The sequence below is a fragment of the Gallinula chloropus genome (genome assembly GCF_964237585.1).
Source record: "Gallinula chloropus genome assembly, chromosome: 1".
Lineage (NCBI taxonomy): Eukaryota > Metazoa > Chordata > Aves > Gruiformes > Rallidae > Gallinula > Gallinula chloropus.
This window is the reverse complement of record NC_140085.1, coordinates 20,552,803-20,575,425: the sequence shown is the minus strand read 5'-3', so window position 1 is coordinate 20,575,425 and position 22,623 is coordinate 20,552,803. Positions and strand designations below refer to the sequence as shown.

The 22,623-nt window shown below is 41.4% G+C and overlaps 1 protein-coding gene across 1 annotated transcript in view; it reads right to left on the bottom strand.

Annotated features, from left to right (window-relative positions):
* Window positions 1-22,623, bottom strand: part of MYH9 (myosin heavy chain 9) — a 71,471-nt gene that overhangs the window by 24,655 nt on the left and 24,193 nt on the right. The window contains exons 4-12 of the mRNA XM_084277960.1: window positions 14,386-14,413; window positions 13,543-13,636; window positions 8,435-8,527; window positions 7,672-7,735; window positions 7,018-7,116; window positions 6,002-6,145; window positions 3,747-3,842; window positions 2,561-2,679; window positions 1,336-1,488 (exon numbers count right to left, since the gene is read on the bottom strand). Of these exons, the coding sequence (XP_084134086.1) occupies window positions 1,336-1,488; window positions 2,561-2,679; window positions 3,747-3,842; window positions 6,002-6,145; window positions 7,018-7,116; window positions 7,672-7,735; window positions 8,435-8,527; window positions 13,543-13,636; window positions 14,386-14,413 (890 nt within the window). The remainder of the gene's footprint in view (window positions 1-1,335; window positions 1,489-2,560; window positions 2,680-3,746; window positions 3,843-6,001; window positions 6,146-7,017; window positions 7,117-7,671; window positions 7,736-8,434; window positions 8,528-13,542; window positions 13,637-14,385; window positions 14,414-22,623) is intronic.

Sequence of the window (22,623 nt, the reverse complement as noted above, 5' to 3'; positions counted from 1 at the left end):
AGCTGGCAGAAACTCTTCATAGGAAGAAGCAACAACAGAAGCCTGAAGACAAATTCCTAAAAGCATGTGGACCGGAAAGTCCCTTTTTAACCCTCATATATAAAAATCAGAACAGGGGAATTTCTCCAACATTCCCTTATTTCTTCAAATTGTAAGGACAAAGTTCACAACCAAGGGTGCATTTTCATGCTAGATCACACTAAACGTAATGCAGCTGCTGAAGAGAACTTTTATGTGGCTTATTTTTCCATTTCATGAGAAAGTTGGTTCAACCCAACCTACAGCTGCACGTGAGCTAGACCCAGCATAACAGAGGTTGATAGGAGCTGCCTGACTGCGATAACGGGAGCGGCAGGATACTGCTTCTCTGATAGCAGCATGTGGTTGTTTCAGACTAAGCATAATGCAAAGCCACATACCAACATTGTTGTTTCATAGACAATGGTTTGGCCTAAGAGTTCACCTTTACCTACAGAGGGAGCTCCTACTTCCGCTCTTTTCCATCACTCCACCTTTCCTTCAGCTCTTCCTTTCCTACATTTATCTTGCATCATATTTCATGCTCAGATTCCCCTTTGCAGACTGATTAAATTATAAAACTCCCTAAGAAAGTATTTTCAGCATAACAGCACAAGCAGCTGCAGCCAAAAGCAGCAGAGAGGAAAAGGAGCAAGTTCACCCCTTTTCTGCATCAAGGAGCTGGTCGAGCAGTTTAGCTGTACACAAAACCACACTCCAATCCTTGTTTTTCGTGCTTCTTGCAGCAAGGAGCATATGCAGGGCAGAATACATGTTGGTGCTGATTTGGTCTGCCCTGTCTTTGTCTTTTCCAAAACTCATCAGGAGGAAGAAAAAACATTTCTAACCTTTTTAATGGTGCTAACAGGTTTCAATGGACTATCCTTTAAATGTTTTGGGACAGATTAATGGGACATAAAATTTTAAGTCCAGTGCTGATCCATAACTCTAGATGACATTTTTAAGGATTTTTTTTGTAGGTTAGCAAACTTAAGCTGTGAGCTATAAAGAATCAAGGACATCTGGAACTGTGAAATCAAAATAATTCTGATGCACATGCCAAAACTGATACAAGCAGCAGAATATACAGCCATGAGATAAAACATTTTCAGAATACATAACATACTAAAGAATTAACCATTTAGGTTATTAAATAATGTATCTGACAGTTCACATCTACAGGGATCTCAAGTAACAGACTTGGAATACACATCCTTTCCAAAACTATAGTAATCTTCCAGTTTTCAAGTGATGTCCTTTAGTGGTCTTTGCTCCATGGTAAACTGTGCTGAGTGCAAGGACCTGACATCATCTTACCTCAAAAATCTCAAAGCCAGCAATGTCAAGGATTCCAATGAAGGATGCACCCTGTCGCTTGGTCTTATCCAGTGCCTTGTTGATACGCATGACCAACCACCGGAACATGCGTTCGTAAGTGGCTTTAGCCAGCGCCTCAATGGCAAAGTCAGCCTAGGTGAAAAGAAGACAAAGATCAGCAGTTTCATTACAATGCAAAGGAAGGCATGGATTGCTCTGTTTTGGCATCTGATAGTTAACTGTAGTCTGAGACTTTTCACTGAACAGGGCTCATTTCAGAGGTTACTCTCAGTGAAAAGTAGATGGCACAGCGATACTCTATAAACAAGAGCAAAGAATGTGTCTTACTACATGTGTCAAAGAGAAATTTTCAGGATTTTGCCTGTTGGAGAAACCAATGCTTGCTATTCAAGAAAGAAAAATTATGCCCAGTCACCTCCAAATATTATAGTATCATAGCATGTTTCACAGGCCCAAAGAAAAACAGTGAAATTCTTTTTAGTTTAGGATCTGTGAAGCCAAATGCCCCTCTCCCACGCCAGCACCCTATCTGTGACTGACAGAGAAATACTACGCACAGTGAGAAATTAAATACCAAAATGGAAAGGCAGACTGAGACTATTTCTAGATTTCACTCCTTAATCCCTTGCATGTTACAGGGGCATGTTTGTTTACACTGAGAATAAGGATGCATTCATAAAGAAGCCATGCAGTGAGTAAATATAGGGGCTTCCATTCAGGAGGCCATGATCTGCTAGATCAGGTTCCATTTACAGCACATCCTGTTTCAAGAACGTTACAAAATTTATAATCAGTTTCAAGGGTGAGGGACAAATTCTTCCACCCTAGCAGCTGACCTACACAAAAATGGTGCTTTCCAGATTACAGCAACTTCAAAATGTCATCCTCGCAAACAGCACTGAAGAACTTACTCCCCTGAGACAGCCAGTCACCAAAATTAGGAGAGAGGCACTCTTTTTTTCTTTTATTCTTCTTTTCCTCAAATGAAGAAGAGTGCTTACAGGAGCAGAATGATTTCTATATACAGATCAAGGGAGCAAATACTAGAAGTGGTTTGTATGCTACATTATTTAAGTGCGGTTGCCACACACTGCAGTCATAAAGATGGTTATTAAATGTTACAGAAGCCTCTTATACATTTGTTAGCTTTGTGGTGGCAAGATTAAAGACTAAAGCACATGTTCATTTTTTAGAGAATGCATACCTGCTCTTTGGTCTGAGCCTTCTGGACATAATCTCGTCCGACTTTGATGCGAGGAGTCAGGATCCCTCTAGTGAAATCCGTCACATTGATACCCAAAAGGTGAGACACTTTCTGAGCAGCTGAAGATGGTAAAATGAAACAACAGAGATAAATGTTACTTTGTTTTTCTCAAAGAAAGCAAGAGAAAAAGAAAAAACATTCCTGCAACTGCCTTCTCAAGAAAATCATGAAACTGTTTATAAAAACCATTAAATGAAACAGAACAGTATCTTAAAAAAGAAAAAAATCCCTAAAAACCTCTTGCAATAAATACTACAGGTTACTGAGTTTCTCTGGAAGCCACAACCATAAGTTTGAAGCAATACTCTCATGCCACTACATCATAACACAGAAGCTTTAGAAAGTTCATAACCTGTAATCAATTTAAGGATATGTCAAGGAATGGATTTCTTAACCGAGCTAATTGTACTGTCTTCATCTACTGATTAGTCTTTGAGGTAATTCTGTATTTCAGATTCCAGATCTAAAACCCAAATGGTTTACTCTCCTCTCCAAAACACCATTTAGAGCATATTTTCCATAATAACAGCTCAAAATATGAACACTGAAAGATAAACTAGCAGCCTCTTATGTTTTGGCCAGCATAGGAGCTAAGCCTTCTGACAGAGAGTCTTCCATCATGTGCAATACTGTATTGTTTACACATGCAACATCGGCAGCACAATTAAATTATATACACATACTTTATACCTACTGGAAAACTACCCCCCTTAATCTTACAGTTACAAGCCTATCTACAAAGTCAGCAAAGAACATTCCTTAGAGCCTGATAATACAGGTTTGCAGGAGCAATCACTCCCAGCTTGGTTAAGACACAGACGCACACTAGATATTCCAGCAGAGTAATCCTTCTCATCTGGCCATCACGTGCGCCTCCCGCCCAGCCCTCTCCCAGAGCAGCACCACATTCCTGCCCATGGGTGGCTGCAGACACACCCCTGGCAGAACAGTGTGCCTGTTTGTACCAAGGAGCACCTCAGCTCCTTTGACAAATAATTCACCTTATAGAAAACAGGGCTCCAGCATTCCTACATACTGTGACATATTCTAGTTGCAAGAAACCCCTCTAGGCTTCCCCCCCCCCCCCCCCCCCCCCGCATTTTTTCTTGGGGGACAGAATTGTTACCTGTGTTGTCTGGCATAGAGGCTTGGTCTGTATTACGCTCCTTCTTGAAGACAATGTTGCCAAGTTGAAGAACACCTGAGATAACCTTCAGCAGACCTTTTAAAATAATAACAACAACTTAGTATCAGACATCACCAAAAGCCCTGATATGACCCAGTCAACCTTTCCTGACATGGTTAAGAGGCCCTTCTCAACGTCCCAAAGACCCTTCTGGAATTTAGGGGAAAAACACCTCCAGATGACTCTCATTCAGAACACAGACCTTTCCCTGTTGCTCCTATGGCAAGACTACACAGCTTGGAAATTGCCCATTCTCAACATCACTGCAGTGAAGTGGGAGACACAATTGAGGGTAATGCACCACTCTACATCATCTATATTTTTTGATAATGTTTGCTCTCTGTTAAAGGGCCAAACTTGCTGTTTTCCCCAATGACTACTGTTTAAACACAGGAAAGAGATAGTTAAGAGTACTAAACCAGTTAAGACAAAGAAGATTTTGTTCCTTTAACTCTCTGTTGCTTTCAGCTCCCTGACCAAGGTCCACAGTCCATACAGACATATAAAATGCAGGAGGATGTGGGCAAAATGCCTGTACCGTAACTACTACTAATTACATGCTGAGCACCCCACCCATCGCTAATGAGGTATTTGTACACTTTGAATGCTGCATATCACAAAATCAGCATCAGATGCTAGAACAGGAAAGACTTCCATGCCATAGCATCAATTCAACTTTTACTGTGTATCAATCAAAGCTCACTGAACAGCTTCTAGTTGCCTTGAGCCAGTCACTTGCAAAGGAAAACTTCTACCAATTCTTTTTCATTTCCTAATTTCTACCTGCACCATTTGTTTTAAAACAATATTCTTTTGATAGTAGAGCGAACAAAGGCTCCATATATGTTACATCAGGAGTAACAGAAAAGAAACGTAGATGTTCTTAGTAGCATGTTATGAACTTCAGACATTTCACAGCTGAATTGGAATCCTGGCACTTGGACATACTATTGTGATGTTGGCTCACAAATGAAGATAGTTAGTGTTTACACTTTACATCAAAACTAAGTAAATCTACCATCCAGCCAGGCACCATATGTATTACTCTAAGCCTATAAGGAACATTAATGCACTTCAAACTTCGAACAGCAAGTGCAACACACTAAAGCTATCTTTGCTGTAGTGACTGGAATCAGCAGCTCATCTACGTGACAGCAAAGACATGCCCTAGAGCATACACTAAAAACCCAGATCAAAAAAATTAGCATAATAGGAAGCTTGACAATAAATTAGACTGCCAAATTGTATCTATTTATTTAGGCACATTTCTCTTCACCTCCAGCAGTTTCAGTCTTAGATGATTCAGGGTATCAAGAAATGTATTAAACAGTGGATATCAACAGTGTGGATTTATAGCAGGCTGGACTGTGAAGAGCAATAGTTAAGGCACCAGCAAACATCCCCCAAAGCCACAAGTGCTGCAGCCTCCTGCAAAGGAGATGGTGTACTCAAACCACCACAGAAGCTTGCTTCATTGCAGAGGAAAAAAAAACAACAAACCAGTCCTAGTTTTAGAAGGCCCTATACATTTAGAAACTGAAATTCTGCAGAACACTGGTTACCAACCAGTGAGGCAGATCATGAATGAGATAGCACAGAGCTCTGGTGAATATGTATCACGGCATTTTGTGCTGGCTTCATGCAATTCAAGCTTCGCTGTCATGGTACTGTGCTCCCAGAATCAGACAATATTAATTTCTGATCAGCAGTTCAGTGTTAAGCTGGAAAGAAAGGCATGATGACCAGGCCATTCTCAAAGGACTAATCCAGCAGTGGTTGGATTAGATACTTTAAAGCCACTGCTTAGGGTCAGGGGGAGCACACAAGCTGTGCACTGCACAAGTGCATGAGGGGATTCTTGTATCTTGGATATGTTATTCACAGACTGGATATACAGCCCTCAGATCAGAACAAAAACATCAAGCAGAAGTATGTTTTCATTAGCTGCTTGACTTCTGAAGTTAACTGTATAAACTGAAACTGTGTTTGTATGTCCTGAGGTGGGTGACTCAAAGTCACTAAGTTTATTACTTGCATGCTCTTCACTCGGAGGGGGGAAAGGGACACTAGACAAGTCAAACCAACAAAACCCCCCAAAACAAACAAAGAACTCCAGAACAAAAAAGCTCTAGAGAGATATGATCTGTTCTCTCTTTCATTTCCTTGTATTTTCAAGCCCTTCAGAGGATTCATACCTATCTGCTCCTCATCTGGGATGCCCATGATCCTCATTGCTTCCATGGTCTCCTGAAACATATCTTTGTCTTGCTGGCCCGGGATCGTAACGTGGCCATTGGAGAGGAAGCGGTATTTGTTGTAAGGCTCCAGCAGCAGATCAGCTTAGGAGAGAATTGAGAAAAAAGAAGTTACCATGACTATATATATATATATATATATATATATTATTTTTTTTGTAATAGACAAGAAGTTACCACTGAGATTAAATTTCTGACTTGCATATGGTAGCATGTACTGGATGAATTTGAGACTAACTCCAGTTTTAATGCAGGCTGAACATTTACTGTATTTTATATAAAATTTGAGGTTTTCTGCCTTACTTCTTTCTATTCCCTCCTCTGGACTACTCCACCAAAGCCGTGTCGATCATCCTTATGCCCTAAATTTATATGAAGCAGGTATTAACTCAAAGGTAAACTTGCCCTTTGTTTCAGACACCACGTTTGTTTCAAGTCACATGAAAGTTAATACACAGATCTTGAAATAGTAGTAACTATGAGAAAAGTCCTCTCCTGTCCTTCCTCCAGATGAAATTGCAGCTCTTGCACAACTCGGACCCTGATTACCAGGCTGAACTAGGTGCACTAGGATCCTAGACTTCTGGAGCTGCTTAGGTGCCAGCAGCCTCACAGTAGGACCATTCCTGCTCTATAAGGGTTTACATCATGCAAGACGAGACTAAACACGGAACAGCGATTTAGATAAGGAAGGGCGTAGAGTCACTGCTGGCAAGTAGACAAGTGCAGGAAGGAACTAGAGAAGCAAGTTTTCAGGAACTGAGAAGTGCAGGGGGAGGGCAGAGGGATGTATGAGTGTATGGAAGAAGCGGAGGAGGGGTGACCAGATCTAAAAGGCAGAGCCAAGAAATTATGAAGGGACAAGTCCTAGCCTGCAAGTGTTTTGGATCCTCTGTCATAGTGATGAGGGAACCCCACAGCTTAAAAAAAATATAAAAAAAAAAATTCATACTTACTCTTCAAATGCTCGCCTGCCCCAGACAGCAGGTAGTAAAAGATGTGGAAGGTTCTCTCCTCTTTGGCTTGACGAATTGCACGTGATTTCTCCAGCAGATCTTCAGAGAGTTAAGGCATATGGCAGGACATAAAAATCGTTTTCTATTTCACAGCAGGAGAAAAAAACCCCTCATACTACCTGATGTTCTCCTCATGCTCATTAACAGGGGTATTGATTTAGCAATCATTATCAGTCAACAGCCCACTGAGCTTCGGGTCTCAGTTCTGCCTCTGAATGATGGCTCTGACATGAGACTTAACTGATAAAATCCAGAAAAACAGTGGCCATTCACCCTTAGTTTCCTTAAGCAGAAGTGAGAATAGATTATGAATTTCCAAAGCTATTAATCTTATTGCAGTTTATGTTTCCATTTCAGCATCCTAAGATTAGAATTCACTTCTTCAGAACAGATTTCCACTGTGATCACAAAGGTCAAAATACTACATGGAGAAGCAGGAGACTACAACAGTAATCTTGCTAGCATAAATTAAAGTGCTCCCTATCACTTTCTCAACCTGACACAGAAAGTTAGCTATGAAGAGATTACTAGGTACTATTACTGCCACCTCTCTAGCTTTTAGCTTCTCCTTTTAAGAGGTTACAGAAAGGATACAGGTCTCAATATTGGCACCAACAATGTAGCCGTTGACATCAAAGTTGATTCTGATGAACTTGCCCTAAGAGGAGGATAACAGCATTACAATTAGTATTCATTCTATCTGGTAACAGCAGTAAACAGTAAAGGTAACCCTTCTCTTTTTAATGCAGGAAAGGAAATTCAGAACAGGTCAGGCAGGTTTCAGGCAAAACATAAGGTCAGCCAATAGGCAGTGCCTGCTGATCATAACAGTGATGTAACAAAAAGAGACACCAAACACTTTCAGACATTTAGACAGCCTACAATTCAAATCATTACATTTCAAGCTTAGATTTACCACAACCAGGGGCCCTTCACTTTCATGTTCTCTATGGTCTGGACAGTTCTGCCTCCCCCAGTGTTACCTTCAACCATTTTGCAGTTAGTTCTGGCTCTAGCTCCCCCATCTGCCTCTCAGATGTCCACTACTCACTGCTCTCTAGAGCAAGTAAAACAAGGGCCAGTATTTGCTCTCCAGCATAAAACTGACTGTAAGAAACTTACAGTAAAAACCAGCATAGATGATTTTGGCATGCGGTCAAGCTCCTTCATTTCAGAGATCGATCAGGTCTATTCTGGATAATTCACTGACTTAAATTCACTTCCCAGATTAATTTGAGGGAAGTCACTCTCAGACAGTTGTGCCAGTCCTGTCCTACTGATGGTAGACTGACCCAAAAGCAGACTGAGTCTTCCCTCTGGGAAATGTAGAGCACTGGCACCCACAATGCATACTCACAAATCTTGAAGAGTTGTCATTCTTTACTGTCTTGGCATTTCCAAAGGCCTCCAGAATGGGATTAGCCTGAAGCAACTGTCTCTCCAGTTCTCCCTAGAGAGAAATCAGAAATTAATAAAGTAGGTAGCAGTTTACTGCATTAACCTTGGGTCAAACCAGCGCTGAAGTTTCAATTCACACTAGCTTAGCATCTGTTGTAGAGAAGCCATATTAAACCTTAGGAGACGATCCCTTAAACCTTCAAAGGAGACTCATTAGTTATCTGGGTAAAACAGAACCATTCACAAATATGCCTTATTCCCTTCAACACAAGGACATCCCAGTGCTGTCTTTCTGTTAACAAGAAGCACTTCAATGCCATTTGCATGTAACATCCCATAGACTTTCCAGGATCAAAGCAAAACACTGTACGATCCAAGCAAGGTTGGGCCCTCATCTCAGAAGTGTTTTGGCATCTAGGCTGGAAGACTGAGGAAAATCCTGTCTTGCTACTGCAAGATAAATTACTACTAGCAGAGTTCACAACTAAGAAACTAGTCTGAAAAGGTCTCAAGTTTTTGGTTCTGCTTTTTTTTTTTTAAAGCAAACAAAACAAAGCTTACACTAGGACTCTACATCTTCCAAAATACAAAGAGCAAAAACCTCCTTTGTAAGGAGGCATACAAAAAAGACAATTAGTAGTATCCCACAAAGTGCATGATCATTTCCATTCTGCTGCCAGATTTACAGTCACCCCTCGAGGAACACAAAGTGCTGGAGCTGTAGAGAAAGAAAATTCAGGACCTTCACTCCTGCCAAGCAGCAGATCACTGGAGCATATACACCTTTCCCTGTAGGCTCTAGATATATCCCTGGCTGGTTTTAAAAATTACTTGCCCTCTGTGCTAAAAGCATGAAGTTCTATATATTTCAAAATTACCTAAAACACTTCAAGAGACAGAAAATGACAGTTCAGATGAATGTTTCCCTTTTCAGCAGTTATCAGTAAGTACTCAAGACTTCCTGTGCATAACGGATGAAAATGAAGTTTGATTCACAAGAACTGGAGTTTATGGACAAATTATTTAAGGGCACTTCTAATGGAAAACTGTTCCCATTCACTCTCAAAGTGCATTATAAAACAGATTAGTCTTTACACAGTCTCTCTAAAAATACATGCAGTTTAAAAAAAAAAAAGAGAGAAGGAAGATAGATGAAAATCTACACAAAGAACTAGAACCTTTATTTTTACTTCCACAATCACCTTACTTCATGCTTGAAAAGTGCAAGGCCAAACAAGACCCTGTAGAACCGCACATATGCAGAAGGGGCAGCTGCTGCAAACTCATTGACTGTCAAGTATATATAACAAGGGGGAGAGCCCTGGGAAGGGAACCTGAGCTGGGACATCTGCTCTTTCACAACAGGGTCGGCATGTGGCTTTGTAAGGAGAAAACCTTGAAACTGTGCAGCAGTCACATTTTCCCTCCTATTCTGGCTCATGAAGTTGGAACGCTCTTTCCTCACCCCAGTCCTCCTTCCCCATCCTGTAGTGGAGTCCTAGGCCTTTGTGACTGCAATTTGTTACTATGCAAGTGAGAGATGCCACCAAAACAGCATTTCAATCCAACTATGTAAGAGTGAAGAGAGGAAAAAAAGGCTGTTTTTTCTTCTGAACAGAAGTCAGGCTTTGACACCAAATCTACTTTAATTATTTGGCTAAAAATAAAACTAAGGTCATGCTTAGCTACACAAAGATCAAAAGTTTATAAAAATCCATACTACAGACCCTCCTGTTCTTTAGTACCTCAGGAAGAAAGTGTCATTAATGTCAAGTAGGTGTTGGTAAACTGTAGTTTAGAAGCAATTAGGTCTTTTGACCCACCAAGGTAGCAATATAGAGCTGTGGAGAAAGAAGACTGTAGAGTTGGTCGAGTCAGTCAGCTCTCGTGACTTGCCTTAGCACCAGGATACAGTGGGAGGGGCAAGTTCTCAGCATGCCATAGCAGTGGCCCATAAGATGAAGTGGTAGTGATTACTGAAAGTTTCCATCACCACTGGCATGCACTGTGCACTACCTCTGTTTAAAAAGACAATCCTTTTATCATGGGATTTTTGAAGAAGTTTGAGTGGGATTTGTTCAGTCTTTTTACCTTAAATTTTGACAGTCACCTCTCACTGAGGGAAGAGACTTCATTATTATACAATGGGTGGTTTTGCAGCTGCGTCACAGGCTTTCTAGAAATTTTAATTCTGTAATTAAGATGCTGCCAATTTTTTGACACCTGTAACTGCCATTCCTTGACCTGAAACAAATTTGTTTAATGCTTGGCGTGCATTTGAAGTAAGTACACTATTCCTCATGAAAACAGGAGCAGTAGCAGCCACCATTTCTGTCAGCCCGTGGTTGGGCAGCACACACTCCTCAGTACACTCTCTACTGCTCTGAAGTTACAACACCAACTTAAAACAACTAAAATCCTTGACATGACCTTATACTCCAATTCTTGCTGGGTGTTTTTTTTGGCATCTCACATGCTTTTGGGAATGATTTCTGTGCAAGGTAGAAGTTCTGTCAGCCATTTATTCTTCAGGAAGTATACAGAAAGGTATCTAGAAATCGCTGCTATCTTTAACAGAATGCAATTTTAAAAACTAAAATATGGGGAATAGTGTTTGGGTTTTGGGGGGATTTTTGGTTTGTTTTTTTGTTAGGGGTTTGCTTTTCTACTCTTCTCTGCAGTCATGTAAGAGATTCTCAAATAACAGAATCCCAACAACAGCAGGTTGGACGGGAAAAGGAGAAAAGTCATCAATAACCTAAACTCCATTACACATATCTAAGCAACTATTACCCATGAATTTCTGATTAGCTGTGAACATCCTCGTCTTGAAAAAACCCCAATTATATGAGGGGAAACATCAATCTCAACTTTCAGAAATAAAGTTTCATGAAATGAGAAAAGTGTTTATATACTTAGATTCATCAGGCCCCAAAAAGTGCTTATAGTAGTCACACCATGCAGCTAGAAGCTATTTAGCTGAATATACTAATAAACTAGGATTAGTGAAAGCTGCCACTACCTCCAGAACAGGAGTCTGAGAGTTAAGAATATGCTTCATAAATCTGACTTTGCTCTGATACTTAAACCCCCAGGGATTACACACAAAACTCCTAATAAGAGACACGGTCAATAACCCTTCCCAGTAGATAAAGCACCACTACTTTCTATATTAACATGGGTTACGTTCCATACCTAAACTTCCAGTATAAAGTTTAGACACTGTCATATTCAACCCCACGGAATAAATCTGCTGCAACCAGTATACCCAAGAACCCTAAAATATATATGCTATTCATCTTCCTAAACTCTTATAATCTGCTTCCAAGTTTAAGGTTTGTTAAGGATTGTTGCATAGAGTACTCGTTACCAATTAACATTTAAAGACTCCAGTTCTAAATCCTTTCTGGGAAGGCCAGTGCCACTATTTAGTCACAAAAGGGGAGCAAAACATGAGAGGTAGGACCTCTCAGAAGAACCAGAACTGATTGTGGAAAAAACCCCAAAACAAACCACCCAAAATAACAACAAAACCCAACCTTGGGCAAATCACTGACCAGTCCAACTTCAGACTGTTTTATTCTCCTAAGCAGACTGTCTGTCCCGCTTCAGTGGTTGAAATTTTGCTCAAGGATAAGCAGTGGAAGAATACTTAACTCAACCCCATGATTCTATTTTCCACACTTAAAAGAAAAAAAAGGAGAATGTTTCTAAATACAGCTACTGACAGACCATGGAAAAAGCCTTCATATGTCTGAAAGTTTGGCATGTAGAAACCTTTTTTTTTGGTTGAATTCCAGAAGTTACTTATTACTATGTGTATATACACACATAGTATGCCTGCATGCAGAGATGCCTTGCTATTCATATCCTCTACGCACATAAGACATGTCTACACATTAAGCTACTATGGGAAAGCCCTTACGTAGGGACACAGTGGACACACTTGGCATCTGGTGTTCATTACACAGCTCACCAGTGAACATTTCCAACTTGTTCAGCTCTAACAAGCTCACAGTCCTGGAACACCCTGTCTGCAGGGCAGCCTTCCTTCCAACCTTGCTTTGCAACCTGCAGCCACATTTCACTGCAGGGAACAGAAAGCTAACCACCTAACCACACACACTAGACACTTATGGGTATAGGAAAGCCTGGTCCAATTCTATTGCCCTGGAGGAATGCTTCTTGAATGGTGTTATCTGGGAAAATCCTGCAAGAAAAATCTTTAATGCAAACTAGTATTGAGCACAGAACACGAGTATTCTTGATATGACTTTAGTCTCCAACTGAACATCCTCATGAAAAGATTACTGTGCACCACACAAAGAAAAAAAAATTGTGAATTGTCTATGGATTTGTTTTAGCTGCAGAAAGTGATACTGGTGTGGAGTGAAAAGCTGCTCAAAAAAATCACACAATGGGACAGAAAACGCATTCCTGGTGCAGAACGTGCAGTAAACGTGCAGCTCACCTACGAGGATACAACTGACGAATTCGGCAATAGTCCATCGGGGGAGAGGGAGGGGAAAAAAATATAAGTAAGACATCTTTTAAAGTCCTCCCACCATCACCACCACCCTCTTTTCATGTGCTGTTACCACTTGACTGTTTTCCACCCTTTTAATGTTCTCCTACAGCTATACTGTTTTCAGATGATGTCCACTAGACTATCACAGCATTCTCCAGTTCTGAGACAGTATATAATAGCCAGACCTAATCTGTACAGGTTTTACACTGCCTGGGCTGGTTATAAGCAACACATGTGCAAAAAGAACAGTGTGGGTGATGCTTCGTTTACAGCAGTTCTTGCCTATGCATATAAGAGGTTGTGGATGAGTTTATCCCCACTGTAGTTCCACTGAATTCAAACGAGTTACCACTTAAAACATGGGTCCCTGGCTTGGAATTTTTGACAACTTTTGTTTCATAGTTCACTGTCCTCCTCAGTCCCCTGATAAATGTATCTAGGCTTTTACTGAGCAATATGGCTTTTACCAAAATCAGCCAATATATAATTATTTTGCAAAGTCGGCACAGCAATAAAGCATCATTAAACTCCAGTCTTACCTGGTCTTTTTTAGACTTGTGTGAGGAAGCAACATGAGCCAGATACTGAATGACCTTCTTGGTGTTCTCTGTCTTACCAGCTCCTGATTCACCTCTGCAAAACAAAATCTGCAATTTATTGACAAACAAGACACAGAGGGACATATTTCTAACCCCAAAAGGACTACAGATCTTCTTGATTACATTATGGCCATTATGACACCTCCCTCAAAATCAAGCGAAAACAAGTTGTACTGGCAAGCGGTGGCTGGGTGCAAGTTTACTGCTGGGTGCAGGTTGTGTACACATGCACAGAGGAGGGAAGACAATAGAGAACTATGCTTTCTAGTCTTGGGCACAAAGAATAATCCAGAGGCTGAAGAAGAGCTAGGGTTGAAAGGGTAAGGAAAGAATCTTCCAAAAAAGAATCCTCCTGACTGCAAGAAACATACCAATTTCTTAAGCAGAACTGAAGTCCAACAAATTTTGCTGTGTCTAGTAGAGAAATTGCTGTATCAAGAGTATTTGTTACTGTATGAGCCTAATCAGTATGAATTTACTTAAACACAACAGCTGCATCTGTTGTGTTTAAACATCAAATCTGAAGGACTTCTCCAAGCCTTTTCAACTGCCAAAGCTGTATTTCTTAAGGAGTTTGAGCACAGGAGCTGTTTCAAAACCTCCTCCAATTCTAAAGAAAACTGTTCTGCAGAAAGAATTAGGTATATTGGAGGAACTGTAGTGGGACCTTCCCCAACTCTCCACTATTACTTGATTTATTGAGCCCACCCCCAGCATTTACAATTAATGAGATTTTTAACACAGATTTTGAAATCCAGACAAGCTGACAACTGTAATACTCACGTGCAAAGGATGGACTGATCCTCTCGATCTAAAATAAAATTTTAAAAAAGTAGTTAGACTGAGACTGTAAAATTAAATTTCTGTGACAGAATGAAATCAACACTAAAGACAAAACCAGGAACTAGCAAACTCTGCCAAGTATCTTCAAAATGTGGCCTGGGAACCCCTTTTCTGGCAATATATGCCAACCTCTCACCATGTGCCAGAGTATAACACCACCATCGTAATTTAATTTTCTTCATCCAGAACTCTCTTATTCAATGTTTCTTTAACACAGACTGAGTTTGATGTACATCTACTTGCTCTTCAGTCCACTCGCCCCATTATACTGGGCCCACACCAACTTACAAAAGTTATCAGCAGAGCAGCAGAAATGGAAAGGGGACACAAACAGTTACAAATCCCAAAGTGCCAAAACCTCACAGAGGCTTTTACTTCCAAAGTAAACACTGGAAGCTCAATGAGACATTTTTGTTACTTATTTTGTACAGAGTGGACTCGAAAGTTCCAATGCTCAGCAGCAGCCTAAGTCCTGTGCAGCTGATTTATTTGTGGCACCATCCCCTATTGTATTAATGGAGCAGCTGGTAACAGTACAAGATGTTTCTTTTTCTCGTTGACATACCAGTAGACATACTAATTCCTGTGTTCGATTCTCAGCCATGGATATTGCCAGTTACAGGAGTTACTTCACTCAGACTATCTACCACTGTCCCACATCTTTAATCTCCTTTGAGTTCTCACCTATGATTCCTTTTCCTTACACACAGCCCTGACTAGTCCTTCCACCACAACTTCATCCCACCTTTTGTCCACTCCGTGCATTATTCCCACCCTGCGAAAGTTCCATTCCTCCCTCGTGTCACCAGGAGTCAGCTGGGAGCACTGGGCTAACTGCAGAGTGCCTATGCCTACACCACAATAGCCTTAGTAGCTTGTTGTAGTCATCACAGGGGCAGCAGGACCTGTTCAGACATGGACCACTTAGGCATAGCAAGTAGCTGCAGAGAGTCCACAAGAGGTATTGTGGCACTCACAAAACTAACTGTGCCACCAACCTCAAAGTCACAATTAGTTTGAAGGTTATCCATTTGGCTGCGAGTTCTTTTTGGTTTTATTTTTGTTGTAGGTTTGTGGCTTTTTCCTTTTCTTAAGATCAAGACCAGGGGACAATCAGATCACCCAGTAACACAGCAGTTAGATTTCATCCAGTTCTTATCATTCTTTCCTTTTTTCCACACTGAGCCCAATTTTTGTGTTAGACTGAAGAGAAAGGAAGCCTCAAACATTCATGAGGATAAAATTCATGGGATTGCTCTAATAATTTATTTCAGCAATTGGTAACTTTTATTGGTACATTTATGGATGTGACTGTCTCCATATTTTAGCTGCTGGTTCTTTCTAGTCCTTTCTCCAGTAGCTCAGATGTGCATTCAGTATTCTCCCCACCAGAGAATACTTAAGACAATGTAACTGAGTCACCGTTTAAGTTGTTTTGTGCAAGATAAAGAGATTGAGCTGTAATTAGAGAAGGCTTTATAGTCAGATACCAAGTTCAAATCCCTGAAGCCACTTTCTATATACCCTTAAACACTGCTACTGCAGGTGAATTTAGTGCTTCAGTCCTAACGTCATGAATGCCATTTTCATCAAGAAAAAACTCCTATAAACTCAGCTTATAAAGAGTAGTCTATCTAGACTTTGGACACACTTTCATGAAATAAGGAAAGCAGATAAACCTACCAAATTTGAGATTAAAAAAAAATTACTCTGAAAGCAATAATGGAAACATCAGGTTCATACCCTACAGATAGGCACCTCCTGCTGTTAAGCTTCTTTGCTGGAAACCAACTATATGCATATGACCACAAAAATTTAGAAGAAAATAATCTGGTTTATTCCCACTAAAATTGTTGTCAGAAAGAGCTGATCAGCTGTGAAACTGGAAGAAAGCAAGCAGAAGAAGAAAGTCATTACTCAAATTGTTTTGGCCTAGCAAATTCTTAGGCATTCAAAACCAAATACTGCAGCTTTACCAGCACTGCATATTCGCTTTTTCAAGTGCTGAATTTTATTCATTGCCTTCAAGATGTGTGTCCCTTTTGCTGAGGGACAGGCAGCTCCAAAGGCCCCACCCATTCAAGGTTCCCAGTGGGTCAAGGGCTCAGCAGGCACACGCCAGCCCTCTGTGTGACTGGGCACTTTGAGGGTGGATCAGGGGAATAACTAATGACTCATTTATGGACTGCCTAAGGAAATGTATTCTTCGGTAGTGCGACACCTGGGTGCAGTTCTCAATCACAAAGCAGCTATGTGGAAGGGAAAGATTATGCCTCTGAATACCATCTGCCTTTTGAGAGCTTTACTGCGAACACACAGCCCACTTGTCCAGTGTGAGGTTACACTGGCATTTAGGTGCTACAGGGGCTCTTCTGAGAAACCAATCTGAGCCTTAAGGAAGGAGCTATTTTCTGCCAGTGGCCAACTCATGTTGGAATTATGAGCTGAAGCTCCTCAGAGGTATAGGAGCCCTACACACTTGAAAAGTGCAGGCCTTTCCCTGCCTTCCTCCTGGACAGGATCCTTACTCCAGCAAAAAACCCGCTGGTAAGCAGACAGGTAACCGCCCAAGAGAAAAAGATGACCAACAGCGGGTAATATTCAGAAGCTCTCTGGCACTAAACACTTTTTGATCATGACAAGTTTTGCTGTGCTTAGTTGAGAAGCTCTTTTCAAGCCTGACTCCAACGAGGCAAGGTAGCAACAGCACCCTGGCATGACCCGAGGGAGTCCCAAAGGGGCTAGCACAGGACTTTTCCCTGCCTTAACACAAAGCAAGGTGTTGAAATGCGCTCAAGCAGGAAAAGTCACAGACAGTGTTCAAAGTCGTCTCGGCCCCATTTCCCCCCCCCCCCCAACATACTTTCCTAGAGGCCTGCTGCAGCTGCGTCAGTCACCTCTGCTTTAAGCCAGCAGGAACGTACCTGCGAGTGCAGGCAAGTCACCGGTGGCAATCAGACGCTACCATAAAAGGCAACATTCCTGTTTGCAATCCGGGGGAAATTCTTTCCCAGGGCTGCAAAGCAGCAGTCATTGGGATAGCTGGAATTCTTCTAATTGTGTACAGACAGACAACTCAAATAATGTGTTGAGCAACAGGAAACTGGAGCCGACCAAAGGGCCAAAGAGCTAACGCATACAAAAGCGTAAAACTCCAACACACTTCCAATTATAATTGCTTTAAGTGCCAGCATTCATTCTCCATACAACACTGACTTGTGCCATCACGAAACAGAACTGAGTTGCCCAGACAATAGGCCACCTATATACTTTTTTTTAAAGGATCATTCAACATGGGTGTACTGCACAACTTCTGTCAGCACTTGCCTTTACTCCATTGTCAGTTGTGCAAGCAACCTACTCAGCAAAAGAGAATGTGCTGGGTACCATAAACTCAGTTGCTTATAATAACACAATCAAGAAACGCCTGATTAAAGGAAATCTGCATCTGCTTTTCAATCCTAAACAGAGTCACTTATTAAAAACAATCCAGAATAACAACTCATTAGTTAATTATAGCAACAGTTCTGTATTTCAGACCAGCTGGCAAGGAAAGCTTTTTATCTAGGCTCTTCTTTAGCTCTCATCACCATAGTACTCAAGTGAGCATAAGAAGCAGCAGCCTCAAGCATCCAGAAATTCAGGAAGCAAAACATCCTTCAAATTTAAACTATACAGCAGTATGGTATAATGAGATCAGTAGATTAATTTTACCATATAAAAAAAAAATAAAAATCCCTAACTCATTCTTTACTTACTTCCATCCAAAAATAGAAGACTGCATTTTAGACTGCTTCCAGAACCTTCAGGATACATTAAAACTTAATTAAACCAAAATTTGTTTTCACAAGATAGACATCTAGTACATAGAAAGTCCTCAGCCAAATAATCTACTGCAGACCAATAAATCTGAATGAATGCTGAACTGCTGTGGTCAAACATTGGCATAATTGATAAATTAATAGAGCTCCAAACTCCCGAATTATTTGTTTTAGACATTTTGGGATGGGAGAAGAAAAACATTAGGAGGGTAGAAGTGAATGTGTAATTTAAGCACCACATGGGTTACTGAACATCCTAGCAGGCCTTTATCACTCACTTCCTCCGCATGACTGACTTCAGTTTCATCTCCATAAAAGGAGAAGTAATATAGCATTCACACAATGGTGACATCATCTCCCCAGCTAAGAGGAAGTTATAGCTGAAAGGCAAAGGCTTGGCTTACAGTCCCCTGCCTATAGCTGACTCATTAAGGCTAAAAGCTTAACCATAGCGAGATGGTACCACCCACCTCCTAACCGCCGAGCGTCTGGCAGGGCTGAGCGGCCTGGCCCTCTGGGTTTCCGTTACTACACTGCTCCCCTCGCACCCGCAGTGAACGCCTGTAGCCCAACTTCTGCAACTGCCTACCTGACCAGGTTAGAGAGGTGACCTGAAGCAAGAGTGAAGTCTTAAATGCATGAAGTGCTTCAACCATGCAGTAGTCCAGTTCCTCAGTCCCCCTTCAAAGTTCTCACCTGCCTGACACGTAATCTTACAACTGATGTCCTTTCCTCAGGGCTCTAACACAAGAGGAGCCCCAGGCACTGGACACTCTGCTTCTCAGAGCAACCCCACCGGCATAAAAATCTAATCAAATATGTTCACTGTGGTGCTTTAACCTACATGCTGCTTGAATAGATCAAAAACACAGCAGGGGAACAGCAGAATAGAGACTGAGAGCCTGCTTTTGCATTATCATTTAAGATATGTATTAAAGACAAGTTTCAGAACACCAATAATCTATCATCATGTACAAAGACCACCCCACCTCCCCCTGCCCAAAAAAAAAAGAAAGAAAGAAGGAAATAAATCCAGCAAAGACCAAGCATCGCATATCCAAGACGGCTTTCAACAACAGAACTTCAAGACATAACAACAGAGAAAAATCACTTGAGTTGACAGAACACTGCAGTGCCAAGATTCAGCTTTGCAGTATCTGAAAATTGAGGACAGTCACATGGGGAAAAGCAAGTTTCACTTCAAAAAATGAAATATATCCTACTGGGTCAAATGCAAATATTTATTTCCCCAAGCCACTTTTGGACTAGGGCCCATACCCCTTTCTCTAGCATTCCTTAACTGAATCTGGAGCTAGCAAAACAGGAAAACAAGTTAGGCTGTAATTTTAGGTCATACAAATGTTTATGAAGTTCTGACAGAAAAGAAAAACTGGTATACAGCCTGCAAAAGCTCAGGCAGCTCGTGATACTAAAACAGCGAACGGCAGGGAGACTGACAGCAAGGGCTGAACCATTGCATAAGCGACTGCCAGACAGCTCCTGCTCTGGTTTACAGGAATGAAGCAAAAAGGGTGTGGTAACTTCTAAAAAGCAAGTGGGCAACATACTCTTTTTTAGCTCCTTGTTCTACTGAAAACCACACTGAAACACAGATTTTTAAGAGCTGCATTTAGAAATCTCAAGTAATTCAGAGCATGTAAAACATTTCTTAAGGAAATCAGAAGCTACGTACATCTTTGCTTGCCATTTGTATACAAGCACCATCCAAAAACCCATCTCCATAATTAGTACCCAAACTTAACATTACCCTTTGCATCAAAAATGTGGACAAATCTTGGAAACAAACTAGTGAAAGCACAGGCTATATTATTTTGGGATTAGTGGAAACAGAACTTGACCTTTACATGCAACTTCAGAAAGACATCTGTGCCTCTACATAATCTGAACAATTTTGTCCATCAAATATCCCTGAATTGGTAAGCACACACAGAGTATTAAATTAAAATCAAGATGCACTTTGGAACAGTACAATACACAGTGCAGCATAGCAAATGGCTGCTAAGAAGCAAGCTGAGAAAGAAGACTTGAGACCAAGGAAGTTAAAACCAGAAGTGTTCCACTAGCTTGGGAAAAACTTGGAAATATGTAAAACTTAAAGAATTACAAATAACATACTTCAAAGTCATGTTCTGCAGAAGACAACGTAGGAGACTTTCTTGTGAGAATGACAACTGGGCCTGAGGTGCATGTGGAGATCTACAACAGCAAGTGATCTGTCTACAACAGCCAATGCAAGTTTCTCCACTAATGTAACAAGGCCAATAAAAATCATGAAGTTACTCTGCCTCAGAATTCTTCCTTTTAAGCACCAAACCCAGAGACTACTTAACTCACAAGAGAATGCATCGTGGGCTGACCCTGGCTGGATACCAGATACTCACCAAAGCTACTCTATCACTCCCCTTCTCAGTTGGACAAGGGAGAAAATACACATAGAGAGGCTTAGGAGTCAAGATAAGGACAGGGAGAGATCATTCAGCAGCTAACAACACAGGCAAAACAGACTCAACACAGAATAAAATGCATCCAATTTATTACCTAATCAAACCTGAGTAGGATAATGAGAAATAAAACCAATTTTTAAAACACCTCCCCCCACCCCTCCCTTCTTCCCAGGCTCAACTTTATTCCTGAATTCTCTACCTCCACCTCCCCTCCCCACCAAAGGGCACAGGGGAATGGAGATTACAGTCAGTTCATCACAAGTTGTCTCTGTTGCTCCTTCCTCTACAGTAGGAGGACTCCTCACTTCCCCTGCTCCGGCATGGGGTCCCTCTCATGGGAGACCATCCTCCACAAAATTCTTCAATGTGAGTCCTTTCCCACATGCCTTCAACTCTTCAACAATTGACTCAATGCAGCTTCCATGGGGTGCAGACCTTCAGGAACAGACTGTGGCATCATGGTCCCCCACACAGGGTCACAATTTACCCCAGCAAACCTGCTCCAGTGTGGGCCCCCCTCTCCATGGGCTACAAGCCCTGCCAGGAGTTTGCTCCAGGGCAGGCTTCCCATCAGGTCACAGCCTTCCACCTGCTCCAGCATAGGATCCTCCACAGGCTGCAGGTAGGATCTCCACTCCACATCATCTTCCACGAGCTGCAGGGGGACAATCTGTTCCACCATGGTCTTCTTCATGGGCTGCAGGGGAACCTTTCTCTCCAGCACCTGGACCACCTCCTCCCTCTCCTTCTTCACTGACCTCTGTGTCTTCAAAGTTCCTTACATCTTCTCACTCCTTTTCTGGCAGCAAAGAGCTGCCACATGGATTTTTTAACTTCTTAAACATGTTATCACAGAGGTACTACCATCACTGCTGATTTTCTTAGTCTTGGTCAGTGGTGGGCCTGCCCTTGAGTGGGCTGGTATTGGCTCTCAGACCTGGGGGAAAACTTCAAGCAGCTTCTTGCAGAAGCCACCACTGCAACACACTCCTCCCTGCTGCCCCAACCCAAACTTTGCCACACAAACCCAAAACAGAATACCAACAAGGTGCTGCCTGCACAGGCTCCTTTTCCAGGCTAATCCATCAGGGTCAAGGAGGGTTTAATCACTGAACAATTAGTTTAAGGGTATTGTTCAGTGAATTGTTAGGAGCCCTACACTAATATGTAAAGAAACTAGATGAGAAAGGAGATGGAGAATATTCATTAGCAATGCCCTGTCTATTCCCTCTCCTACTTAAGTCTTAGTTGAGCAGCTTGAACTTTGGAGACCAGAATAACTATACTGATCTAACCTATTACAGAAGTTTCAGGAACTGGCATTAAAAGGGCATCAATGCTCCAATGAAATTTCTAGCTTCTCTAAGTATTTGTCATCATAAATTACTTATCTGCGTTCCAAATAGATAAGCAGGTACTATTAAACAGCTTTAAAATACATTTTTCTAAATAGATCCCCTGGAGACTATGAATTGAGGTAAAGAATGTACCCCTTCAGTGTATATCTGCTGCATTAGAGTAATGATTTGTTTGCTCAGGACAGCGCTCCACTTGCCGGTACTGTGCGTCAATCATCAGCATCAGAAGAGCAATTCTTCTGAAAGTAGTCACACCTGAGGCTTCTGGTAACCAGGTTACCCAGGGAACAGAAACATTAAGAGAAATGGTTGTTTTCCCCAGAACAAAAATGTTACACTTTTTTCAGAGTTCTGCTCTTGAAGCACAGAAAGTCTCTCCAAGTACCAAGCAGCAAAACAATGTTTTCATTTTGTTGCTGAGGTTTAATGTCTTGGGACAGAAAAAGGAGGAAGAAAGAAAAACCAAATTGCTTTGAACACGTTCTCCATCCTGTTACTGTTTCAAAGATGTACTTCTGGTGATACTTAATAAAA